This window comes from Mesocricetus auratus, unplaced genomic scaffold (genome assembly GCF_017639785.1).
Source record: "Mesocricetus auratus isolate SY011 unplaced genomic scaffold, BCM_Maur_2.0 Super-Scaffold_100020, whole genome shotgun sequence".
NCBI lineage: Eukaryota > Metazoa > Chordata > Mammalia > Rodentia > Cricetidae > Mesocricetus > Mesocricetus auratus.
The window spans coordinates 14,475,095-14,488,450 of NW_024429201.1; the positions used below are offsets into that span (position 1 = coordinate 14,475,095).

At 35.6% G+C, this 13,356-nt stretch overlaps 1 protein-coding gene across 2 annotated transcripts in view; it reads left to right on the forward strand.

The window, feature by feature from the left end:
* The window catches only part of Cwc27 (CWC27 spliceosome associated cyclophilin), a 166,422-nt gene that overhangs the window by 40,332 nt on the left and 112,734 nt on the right, over window positions 1-13,356 (forward strand). Inside the window, exon 11 of one of the 2 annotated variants that reach the window (XM_040728867.1) lies at window positions 3,917-4,679. The exons of the other annotated variant lie outside the window; for it this stretch is intronic. Within the exon in view, the coding sequence (XP_040584801.1) occupies window positions 3,917-3,968 (52 nt within the window). The 3' untranslated portion in view covers window positions 3,969-4,679. Of the gene's footprint in view, window positions 1-3,916; window positions 4,680-13,356 lie in introns of those variants that run through there. 2 annotated transcript variants of the gene reach the window in all.

Here is a 13,356-nt window from a genome sequence, read left to right on the forward strand (position 1 = left end):
AAAGGAGGTTTATAATGTAGTAGCCAGAATCCAAACTGGAGAATGTGTGGATAATTTTACTAAGAAAAAGAAGGAAAGCCTCTATTTTGAAATGGGTTTGCTAATATATAACATTTTCATTGAGTCAGTATTTACTATTTTTATTTCATTTGTTTAATTTTGAATGCTTATAAAACAAAAGTATTACTCTTAAGAACATCTTGTTTATAATAAAAATTTTATGACAACTTCATGAAGCAAAAATAACTCATCTACCAACGTGAATATGGACATGTTCACTCAAGGAAACAAATTTAAAAGATAACATTCTAATTTTAACTAGCTAGTATATGCAAATACTTTGATTTAGAGAGATAAATATCCTTGTTTTTGGTTGGGTGACAGTCATTGCTTTGGGAAACACTTCGTTTTTTAAAAGATTGATGTTTTTAAACATAGTACTGACAGACACATTTCATATCATACTAAGAAAATAAATATAAAATGTCACTTTTAAAAATGTAATTTTAGCAATAAAGTTTATCTAATCTACTCTTCGGATTTTGTTAGAGTATTTACATCTTTTGAAGTTTGATGTGCCAATAGTTTTAAGAAAGTGGTTTAAAGTTTTTCCCTGTGTGATTATTGTTATGAGTAGAATTACCTAATACTTGGCATTGACAAAATGATGAATAATAGGATACTGCAGTGGTGTGTTGATTAGGAATTGGAGTTACTTGGTTGTGATGTCTGAAATTGAATTGGGATCGGCTCCTCAGGTCTTCTGCTCTGGGAGAACCATGGAGAATGAATGTCTCATTTCTTATCTTTAACCTACAGAAGGAAGTTTGTTTTGTTTGTTGGTTGGTTTTGTTTCATTTTGTTTATTTGTGTTTTTAATAGGTATTTCAGTGTGTGTGGGGGGGTTCTGATTGACAAAAATGTGCTTTATATGTTGGCCTATGAATGAACTTAAAGTAAAAAGAATAGTAAACATAATATTTATGTTTTACCATCATAAAATTATAATGTAAATTTCCACAAAGAAAGGGATAGAGCAGGTAAGTACGATGGCATTTTCCCTTGTGATTACAGCAAAATGGTGCCTAGGTGTACAGATTTCCTAATAAAGTGCAAGACAACCAGGACACAGTATGTTGTCACAGGAGTTCGAGTAGGGCGTTTAGGAACCTTAGTTCTAGGTCTTGTGCATGTAGGTTTTGCCCCGCCCCACCCCCACCTGCTTGACTTAAGTGTTTTGTTTTTTAATGAAGGAATTGAGTCCTGGAGAGATGGCTCAGACAGGATGTGCTTGCCACACAAGCACAAAGAATTGAGCTCAGGTCCTCAGGACCCACATATAAAGCCAGACATGGCGTTGTACACCAGAATCTCAGTGCTGGGAATGTGGAGACATGAAGAGCTCTAGTGTTTGCTGACCAGTTAGTGAGGCCAATCAGTGACTGTCATTTCAGGGAGAGAGCCCATCTCAAAAAATAAAGTGGAGAAGTGATTGAGGGAGACACCTCACATTATACTTTGGCTCTATACACATGCATACATGTGCATATGAACGTGCACCCAATAAAAACATGTAAACACACGTACAACACACACATACACCTATGTATGCAACGAAGGAATTAAAGTACCTTTGAGTGCATATCTAGCTTTTGCTTCTAAGAAAGTTCTGTCTAGACCATGTAAGCAGCTACAGCTAGGTGTTTCCAATGATCAAGTTTTATGTATCATTACAAGATAGCAGGTGTATAATCTCAACTGTTGATGAAACTGATCCAGGTGCATTGTAGGTTGAAGATCAGCTTGTATAACTTACTGAGACCTGCTCTTAAAAGTAAACAGAGGGCTGGGCGAACAACTGCATGATGTATAAGACCCTGAGTTCAGGCTCCACTACCAAAGAAACGAGTCCTTGAAATAACCTGTGTGGTCTATAATAGTCTGTCTGAAATTCGCCTCCTCCTTCCACATGTTTAATCTATTCCTTTCCTTTCCCCCTTTCTTCTGTCTTGTTTGTTTTTCAAATTTCTGATAGAAGTTTTGGCTGTTGATTTTTAGATCTTCTTCCTGATGCAACAACAGGCCTTTAATACTTGAAATATACCCTCACCACTGTTTTCTCTGCCTCTCACTGATTTTTGTTTGTTATTCTGATGATCCACGTTTTCCATGCCAACTTGGCTAGGCTGCAGATACCAATTACTCAAACACATGCAAAGCAAATTTGTAGAAGTGATTAAAGTCTATAATTGGTGACTTTGCTAGGTAAGCAGGTAATTCCAGATGTCTGGTGGTCTCATTCAGTTAGTTGAAAGCCTGTAAGGAATGCTGGGGTTTCTCTGAAGAAACTCCATCTGGATAGCAGCTTCAACCCATGCTCCCAAAGTTCCCTACCTGATGGCCTGCTTGTATACAGGTTTCACATTTTCTTAGCAGCACCTGTAATCAAATATGCCCATTCTTGGTAATACATCTATCTCCCCATCCCCAGATGATGTCTTTGATGTGGAACTGACAAATTATGCTTTTGTTTTCCTTTAGCGCAAAATATTTTTAAAATTTCCTGTTGCTTCTTTTTTGACCTGTGCATGATGCAGAGTGTGCTGTCTAAGTTCCAAATATTTGGGAATTTTTGAAGTATTTTCTGTTGATGATATCTAAATTTCATTGTATACAGAGGCCATGCTCTACATGATTCTGTGTAAAACATTGGGGTTTTTTTGGCTCAGCATATGATCTGTTGTTAAAAGAATGAATATTTGCGTGTATGTTGGGGAACTCTTGGTAAATGTTCCACATACACTTCAAAGCATGTGAATTCTGCTGTGGTTGCTTAGAATGTTCAATAAGTGCTCCTATTGTTTTAGATGGTACCTTAAACTTGCATTATTGTTTAAGTTATACTGACTAATTTGAAAATTCCTTGATCTATCAGATTTTTTGAAGGGAATGTATTCCTGAAAAATTAAGCACATAGTGAATTCCATCTGTATCGTGTGTTGATTATTCTGTATAATCTTAGGCATAATATTTGACTTTGTTTTCAAGTCGTACTGTAATTCTTCTGTGTTTGCTTTACCTTGTGTGATAGTTGGAAATTTGTTTTCTTTTAATTGTCCAAGAATAAAATTTTAGTGAGCTTATTCTTGGACTTAATCAATTTGCTTCTGAGTATTTGTGTGTGTTCTTTCATCCTAAGAAGAGACAAAGTGATAGAAATAAAATGTTAAAATCAGCACATTCTTCTGCATCTTGTTCCCCCTTCTTTAAGAATATGATACTATCTAGTTATTGGCATTTCCAATGTGTACAGATATCTGGATTCTTTCCTTAGATTTCCTGTATTCTTTTAAACAATGTATTTGCTGTTTGTGTTTAATTTACAGTTTTTGTAGCATAAAGTTAGGCATGTCCTCTGTGACTAGGGAAGTGGGTTCAATAACCTGCTTAGGTTCAGTGAATTTATTTTATCATTTCGGTTTGGTATTTGGAAGGTGCTCTAGAAACTTTCTGGTCCAGTGTCTCACCCCATCTCAGAACTCATTAGGTTTATCCATGTCCTCAGTTATTAAGGCCGTGTTTGTATGAGATTTGTGGAAAGATTTACCCTCTGTTCCTTTTCCTATTGTCATTAGTAATGAAAAAATTGACTCTGAAAAAGCTGCTAATCTGTAGGAATCAGAGATACTGTAGTGGAGAGGATGTTGCTTTGGAGTTTAAAAACATCTAAATTAGGGTATCAGCTATACAATTAACTTTTTATTTTTTATGAATTATTTAATTTCTTTTGCTCTCAGTTCTTAGGTTAGAGGAGAAGCAACAGTACTTGTCTTATTAGAATGCTTTAATAAGTTAATTTGAATTCAATAAATTGCAGCTGTTAAATTACATCAATTATATTTCCTTTGTCTTCTAGGGACTTCATACAAAGATATTCTCTAACATATATTCTGGGAATTTCAAGTTGATTCTGAATACTGTTTGTTCATTTTATGGTATGGCATTTTTAATTTAAAGAATAATGTAGGTTATGTTTTCTAAATAAGTAGAATGAATCACCAATACCACTGTTATTTTCCCATTAAATAGTCTTTGATTTCTGCCCCCACTTAATCATTCTATGCCAAATATCCACAGTATTAAAGAAGTGTGAAGTTGCCTAATCCATGTTAATTTTCTCCTAATGCCTTAATTTATTTGGGGTGCTATAACAAAATACCATAGGCAGGGCTGGTTTATATGCAGCTGAAGTTGTCTTTTCCTCAGTTTTGGAACCTGGTGAGTCCTAGATTTAGGGGCTGTCAGAGTCTATGCTAAGTTCCCATTTCCTTGTTCACAGACGGCCAATTTTGAGCAATGTCTTCATAGGAGACACATATAGGCCTTCCTATTTGTGAGGGCACTAATCCTATTTGGGAGGGTTCTGTATGGAGGGTGTTGGCCTTGAGAGCATAGCACTTGGTTTACAGATGAAGTCTTTGGGGGTTAACTGATTTATTGAAGATTTTTTTTTCTGATAGTGTAGACAGTTTGAGTCTAAATGTAACTCTGATTTATATTTTCCTATAGTGTCTTCTGACTTTTATACAGGGTTGGTTATAAATGGTAATGATTACAGTCAATCTCTTCCTAAAGGAAAAAAGGGTATATGATATAGAAATAAATACTTTGTCTTGGAATGTATTTTCATTTATTGATACAAATTCAAGGTAAATTTTGTGATATGAATATTTCTCCTGTTGATTAAGTATTGTGCTTATACTGATCTTTTAAAATATAATGCATAATTAAGTACAGATTATAGATAGTTACTTATAATAGTCAAAACTATTAGTTAGGTAAGTTAGGTTTTCTAGATATACAGAGATATATTTAAAATAGATAGTCTTCAAACCTTTCAAAGACATCCAAAAATGACATTTAAAATGGTTTAGGGTTTTTCTTAACAATAAAAAACATCTGCTCCTGGAACACCAGTTACATCTGAGAGTAAGATGTGCATCAAAGAGACTCATTATGGAGTTTGCTTTCAACATGGCAAGATTAGCCATTTGGGCAAGAAACTGCTCTTGCCTGGACTGCTTGACGGTTACTATATAATCTGGACATGCAGGACCCACAGAAAAGTCACTACTAAATTTGGACAGTCTTAAAGGGTTCCTGCTTCATGGAAGAGTCTGCCAGACTTTCTACAGGATACAAAAAAATGACTGACAGACTGCCAATAAAGATGAACAGTTTAAAACTTCCTGCTTTGCTGAGAAGTCTTCCAGACACACTGTGGCCTATGGGCTAAAGATAGATGTGCCAACGTTACAGTGGAACTTTAGGTGATGACTGTCCAGGTAGCAAAATATCTCTGTCAATTCTAGTGTTTATATATTATTCTTCTGTGGTCTTTGATGGAGTTAAAGACAGATAGTTATAATCATAGTTTTCCTTAGTTATAATAAAAGATAAGTTACATATAAGACTTTAGACTCACAAAGATAGGATAGATGATATTTTCTTTAAATCTTACTAAATGTTAATGGACTAAATATTGTAACTATAGTTCTTACTTGATAACTGTTCTGTTATATATAATTTGACTATGTTAAAGTTAAAACCTTTGTTTTTATTTAGACAGAAAAGAGGAGATGATGGAAGATGTCATTCTGTGAATCTGTCTCTCTTATTGGTTGTTTAATAAAGCACTGTTGGCTAATAGGGAAGCAAGATAGGTGGGACTAGGAGTCAAGGAGGATTCTGGGAAAGAGAGGCAGACGCAGAGGCAGACACAGTGTAGCCACCAGAGGAGTAAGAGGTCTGGACCCTTTCTCTGTTAAGAAAAATACTTAGCTTAACAATTATGGGTTAAATACTTAAGTCAGAGCTAGCTGGCAAGAAACAAACAAACAGCCAACAGCTTCATAATTATTATAGTGTCTTGTGTGTTATTTGGGGACTGCAACTGTGGCTGGCAAGGAAATCTACACTCTACAAAGTATCCTTAAGGAAACTCATTGAAACAGCAGTCCTCTGTGATGTATTAAATGTCTATCTACCCTGTGCATGAATAAGTAAATGTTCTGATCATGTAAATGAAAATACCAATAATTGCATAAAATAAGAATAGATTTTTAACTAGGTTTGGTGGTGCACTGCCTTTAACCCCAGAACTCGGGAGGCAGAGGAAGGTGGATCTCTGTGAGTTCCAGAACAGCCAAGGCTACACAAAGAAACTCTGTCTCAAAAAATAAACATAAAAGATTATTGTAGTGGTTGTGTTTGTCTGAGACTGTTTTGTTGCAACAGATAAAGCTGCTAATGTCATTTCCTTCAAAATGATATTTCTAGCTTTAGGTTTTCTGTAAACAACCCTCACCTGAAGTCTCTATGACTCATTGTTTTAATCTTTTACTTATGAGGTTATTTGTCAAGTCCAGGAAATTCATACCCTTTCCAATTTTAGAGTTACTGGCTCAATGACAGGATACTTACTGACTCAAGTTAAGAGTGCAATTTGATTTGTGTTATTTAGAATTTAGAACATTTTTTCCTGTATAAACAGGCAATATAATTAATAATTGTTTTGCCCCAATCAAAAATTTTAATTTGGATCTATGCAAGAACAAACACTGATGCTAAGAATTAAACATGTAATCTGTAGTTGTACACATGTGCATATGTAATGTCTGTGAAATGTCAGAGGGCTTCAAATAATTGTGATAGAGATTTCAGAGGCAGTTTGAAGGAAGGAATTATTGAGCACCTGACCTGTGGTACAAACACATTTTAAGATGTTTGTGTTACCTGAGAGGCTTGACTAGGTGACTATTACATTATGTAGTGCTTATGTCAGTCTTGGTCTTTCATTAGAAATACAGTTTATTTGCAAACCACACATTAGAACTTCTTTTGTTCTTCTACACAGAATCATTCAACTAGGTTTGATGGTCATTTGCTCCTTTTACCTTCCCAATTATGTTTTGATATTTGTAGATCAGTGACGACATCACACTTTGAAAACTACTAGTACTTTCTTGAATTATAGAATTACAGTTGATAAAATAATCTTCATGTTCGCTAGTCAGCATGTTCTTAGTAGTGAATTGTGATGGATGTGTGTGGGTAGGGATGTTCTGCTTTAACAGTTAGACACAAAGCTCCAGACTATAAAAAAAAAAAAAACCCAAAGGCTACTGTCTCCTGTCCCTAAACTCTATTGTTATGTATGCTCTTATTGTCATGTGTAGTAAGAGACTGTATGGCTTTGGTTCAGCATCCTCTAAGTTTTTGGTCTTGAAACTCTTTAGACTCATAGAAATTATTAAGCTTTGATTATCAATAAGTGACAATTTATACAACTACTTTTGAAATAACAATAATAAAACTCCATTATAGATTTTTATATGAATAGCATCCATTTCAGACAAAAAAGAAATTTCCCAAACAGAACACATTTAGAGGAGTTATAATAGTTTACATTTTCTCCAGACTGCTTAATTACTGGCTTAAAAGAAGTCAGATGGAACCCCATATTTGCTTCTTTATTCACTTTATCACTTTATTTTATGTGCTAAGTTGTTTTGGTTCAGTTGTAGGAGGAAAATTTGACTTCATACAAATATGTAGTTTGAGGAAAGAAGGGTGTTTAGCATCCTTTTCAGATAATTGTGGTAATTATCCTTTGACACTGTTCCAAAATCCAACAGGTAATAATTGTTTGTCCTATGGGTAATGTGAAATCTAAAACCAAATCAATAAGCACTTCATAGTCTGTTTTCCATTACAATCCATTGTTTATTTTACACTTTGAATGACTCATTTACCCATTTGTGGCTTCATAATATTATGTATCATTTGCAAAGTATTTATTCATCATAATTTTCTATTGAGAACTCAAATTATCATTGCTAATGACAACTTCCAGTCCTTCTTGAAATAAGAAGAAATTCACTTTTTTGCCTCATCGGAATAAGTGTATTCTCAAGATTTTTGAGTTGTTCTTTAAAATTTCAGTTGTATATGAAAAGAATCTTAACCTTTTCAGCTCACAATTGAAATAATTGCATAAGTGTTCTCTGTCAAAACAGCCGTCATGCCCTTGTGTTCAGGGTGAGTGCTCCACCCCAAAGAATGTGGTGGTAAAGGTTACATTTTCAAAAAATTAAAAGAATTTTCCTTTTTTTCATCAGGATATTCTCAGCTGAAGGAAACCTTTAGTTTTGGTCACTGCAAAGTGCCTGACAAGATGTAGAAATCAAAGGCCTTACCAATGGCTAATGCTACTGACGGAGTTCATAGGAGAGTTCAGGGTTTGCCTAACCTGGCTTTTCTACCATCACTGCGAAGGTCAAAACAGTGAAAAGGGCAAATCACAGGATAATGTCACTACTGTAATCATTTGATCTAGTGGATTCTTTTGAAATGGTTTTGAGATTTCCCAGGGTCCCTGATCTGTACTTTTGTACTGTTTCTCCAGTGATGTATGAATATGGGATACAGATCCTAGATCAAAGGAACCTAGCCCTGGATTTTAGAGATCTAGAAGTAGTTACCTCCATTTTCTTATTTTAAAGTGACTTAAATAGTATTATTTAATAAGATTGGTCTGCAACAACTGGACCCAGGGTCCATGCCTACTGTCCTGAGACAGGAAGAATATTTGAGATCTAGAGTTTGGTACATAGTAAGATTCTTTCTCTTAAAGAAAGAGAAGGGACACTGCAAAAGAAGACTCAAGAAATTGTGATGCTTAGATTGAGAACTGTTAGGGTGTTAGTAAAATGTATACATATCTGAGTAGATGTCTGAGCTTATTGCCTGAAACATTTGAATCATGGGGATATTCATCTAATGAATGGCTTAATATACCGATTAAGTTTTTTCTTTTTAAAGATAGGTTTTCATATGTCCCAGGCTAGCCTCCAAGACAGGTTGTCATATATTCCAGGCTAGCCTTATTCTATAGCAGGGGATGACCTTGAACTCCAGATCCTTCTGCTGCCTCCAAAGTTCTAGAATTATAGGTGTGGGTCATCATGCCCAGCTCTGGATTAAGATTTTCCACAGCCTGTGTGAGGTGATGAAACTATGGAAGGTATTCTGTTTGGAGGAAGGAGATCACAAAGGGCGTGTCCTGGATGCTGTCCCTTTTTTTGGCTCCTCCTTCTTCCAGTTTCTTGTGCATTGCAGCCTTCCTGTCAGAATGGACTGCATCACTGAAACCCTAAGTAAAATAACTCTTCCCTTCCTTAAGTTTATCTGTGAGGTGCTTGTTCACATCACCGATGCCGTGAATCCAAAACTGATCAGACAAGTGCAGCAGGGAACCTTGAGTAGACTTGGAATCAACATGAATTGTGCAGGTAAATGAGTTCATGTATAAAAAGCTCCTACGACAGTACGAATATAATAAATTATTAGTGATTTTAGTCACACATATACATACCAATTAATCTGTGTCATCTCCTGATACTGAATCTTTAAAAACTCCTGTTAAACTTTCAAATCAAGTTACACTTAAATAGACCTGGTTGATGACACTGTTTTAGCTGAAGGTGCTAGGATTCTCTATACCTTGCTTAGACTGTTTCAAGAAGCAAAGAGCACACTTGTACTTGCTTTGATAGCAGATAGAGGAGTCAGAGTTGTCATCCTTGCTTTATAACTGGGCCTTTGGGGTGATTCTTTCTGCAGTTTAAAGGACCTTAAAAGCTAAGTGTAGTGTGCTGAAGGGACGGTTAGATTGTTTTCCTTGATGGCACAACGTGGCTAATCCTCGGTTAACTACTTTCAGTTCTTGTATTGGTAACCTGGATGCTTTTGCAAGCTGAGTCCTCATGACATGCTCAGTTCAGGTTCTCATTTTCCTATGGATTTTATTCAGAGCAGGTAGTTACCAGGCTTGCCAGAAAATGTATGTAGAGAATGCTGAGCTTCTGAGTATAATGGAAATTAGTATTCTCTAAGTTAAATCCCTCACTCGCTCTAAACACAGGTACTACCCATTACTTCTCTTTCTTGAACCTATTTACCAGGACTTCTGATTGAAACTGAAAGTAACTTTGGGGCCCTAGAGGTGCTCTTGTGCTATTGGTTAGTCACACTGTATAGAATTACTCTGTTCGGGTAATGAACAACAATTGCTTGACTATGTATATCACTAAACAAAATGGACAGGAAATCAACTGTGAATTTTGAATGCATATGACTTCAAAATTAGTTCTTTATTTTTATGAAATGATTTATGTTTAGTATCCAAACTTTACTTTCTAGAGAGACTAAATCCAACTTTGGAATTTTTCTACATTTATTAAACTACGTCTGTTTGGATAGCAGTGTGATAAATACAGCTTTTTCTGTCCTCTTTGAAACCTAACTGCACTTTCTGATTCCAACTTTAAATGTTCTTCCATGATGCTCTGATACTGTCTCTTTCTGCTGTGCTGCTATCTTCTTTGTGTGATATAGGCTTTCCTTTTCTAAACCCAGGGTACTTTGATGTGATGCAGTTGTTTAGGTCCACATATGAGATCTGGAGTAATTTTCTGTTTTACCTTACTTTGGGCTTATAATCTGGCTTTCTGGATTTCTGTGACATGGCTTTCACACTGTTGGCTAGTGAAAAGTCACTTCTCAGTGTGGTGGCACCTTCAGAGAGAACCTCAGAGGTTCTCCTAAGCATTCTTCTCTGCTTGTATTGATGTCTGCCCTTGTATTTCCTGATGCTTTTTTTTTCTGAAACAAACTAAACTGTTCTTTTGTAGAACAAGGACACATATGTATTCTATACATAGGGCCAAGTATCTACTTTATATGCTTAGGCCACAGAGTTTCTTCAAACTTGTGGACACCTAAGCTCTTAATCCTTTCCCCTGAGCCATCTCCAAAAGTAAGGTTCATATTCAGTGAGGCAGGAATTGTTTCTGAAGATTGTCCTTGGATTCAGTTATAGAACAGTTTTGGGAGTTCCCTGGCTCCCATGACCAAAGCTGAAAGTTTCTGGAGCCTGCATAGGTTCCCTTTTAACAGCACAGAGATACATCTTTTAAGATCCAAGTCAGCATAATGGAAATGGAGAACACTGTGCAAACATAGGATTTTGTTGCAAATATAGTTTATTTATTTTGCTATATGTAAAGCTATCATTTAAAGCACACAATGGTGCACTAAGAAAAACTCCCAACAATGGAATATTTCTCCCTAAATTTTTTTCACTGTGCTTTGATGTAGTATCTTTAAATAGTATGATTTTAAATATTCTAGCTGCAAGTCTTGTGACCATTTTCTATTTAAAATAAAAGTCTAAATCATGTTTTTCTGGGATTATAGACTAGGTCAGATTTCTCCCTTCTCCTCACATAAATGTCCCTAAAACAGATGTAGTCCTGGCCATCGATGTCTTATGCACTCAAATTCTGTAGATTGCTGAACATTTGGCAAAGATAATTATATACCTTGGCTTGGGGTATGGAACCAGCAAACATTTCCACTTTCCATTATGTAAATTAGCAGTGGAAATAGCTGTATATTGCTCTATGATGTTATCTTACTAAATATAGATCATGTGCATTCATTTCTGTGAGAAAGAATAGTTTGCTATGACTAAAGGTCAAATTTTTGTTATAACAAACTATTCAGTACTGGAATGTTCTATATCTTTCAGTAATTTCTTTTGCCCTCTAAACTTCTTTAGGATTATAAATTGATCAACTTCTGACTTTAAGTATAAGATATTTCTTAGAATTTTTATGGAAAAACCCACTTTGTTCTATATCTATATATCTACCTATCTATATATATGCATTTATACATACATATATATTTTTCAAGTGGGTGCTTTGGAGGTCAGAGGCTTCATATACCCTAGAAGAATTAGAGGTGGCTGTTAACTGCCTGATTTGGATGATAGAATTTAACTCTAATCCCCTGCAAGAATAGCCACCGAGCCATCTCTCTTGCCCTTATTTGCCCTTATTTTATTCTTGACTAAAGAAAAAAGATGTGAATCTTGTACTATTTATGCTGGTTTTGTGCTCACGTGTCTTTGAGCTTATTTTTAACATTGCTGATATGTGAGTAATAAAAACCAAATGAAATTTAAAACTTGTTTAGTTAATCTTGATGATAAAATAGACGTTAAATTGCATAGCACAAGAAAGATATTTGGGGGTGGGGGAAGTAGTCTTTTGAGAAAAGCTCTCACTTGATAGCTATTCCTATGTAGTTACCTGTAGATGGAAGTTTCTGTCCCGTCCAGTCCAGTGGCTGTTTAGTCCCAAATTAGCCCATAGAGACTTATATTAATTATACACTGTTTGGCCAATGGCTCAAGATTCTTATTGGTTAGCTCTCTCTTAACTATTAACCTATTTCTATTAATCTGTATATTTCCACATGACCTTATCTTACCAGTAAATGCCCAGGTGTCCTACTTTCTTAGTAGCTACATGGCATCTCCTTCACTCCGTCTTTCTCTATCCCTGTTTGGATATGCTGCCTGGCTAAATCCTGCCTATTTATTGGCTGAAAAAGCTTTATTTATCAACCAATATGATAAACATATATTCACAGCATTCAAAAGGACACTCCCAGCAGTAGCCTAGGCTGGCCTTCTGCTCTTAATAGTCCTCCTACCTGAGTCTCTAAAATACTGGTATTGCAGGCATGAGCCAGTGCCTAGCTAAGTAGAGACGCTATAAGCTACCATATAAATTATATGACACACTACTTTTATAAATATGTGAATATTGTATGCAAATAAAAAGTTCATTTAAGGCACTAAATGAGACCATATTACTTTTATCTTGTTTATAAGTAACAGATGTATCTCTTAGTGAACATGAGATAACAGCTTACAATTAAGTTTATTGCTAAGGCTGCTTTTTTTCTCAAAATGCTTGATGCAACCTACTGTTCCTTCATGGCTCTAGGAGATGATAGAAAGGAAAAGAAAGAAGTGACTCTCAAGGCTTTCAGCACAAACAGCACTGCCTGCTGTGACATTGCAGAGCTCTATATGTCTATTTTTAGTCTCTACTGTTGTGTTTTTAGTGTCGTTCAATTGCTAATCAACAGTTTCCTCTGTGAAGATGTTTTTGCCATTCTTGGAACCATGTAGAATTTTCCCTTTAATAGTACTACTGTTTGTAGAGGTCCCAGGCTTCTGACCTTTAGAAAAGAGAAAAGAAGCAAACCATCTACCTAATTTAGTATGTGGTTAAAGTTGGCCCATTCACATCAAGCCTCATTTGATGTGAGTTAGTACAACCTTTGACAAAAAGTCTGTGGTTCACAGCTGGGACTGGAGGGAGACAATATGTGTAGCTGGGAAGCCACCCAACAGAGAAACAGTACTGTCAGTAACAC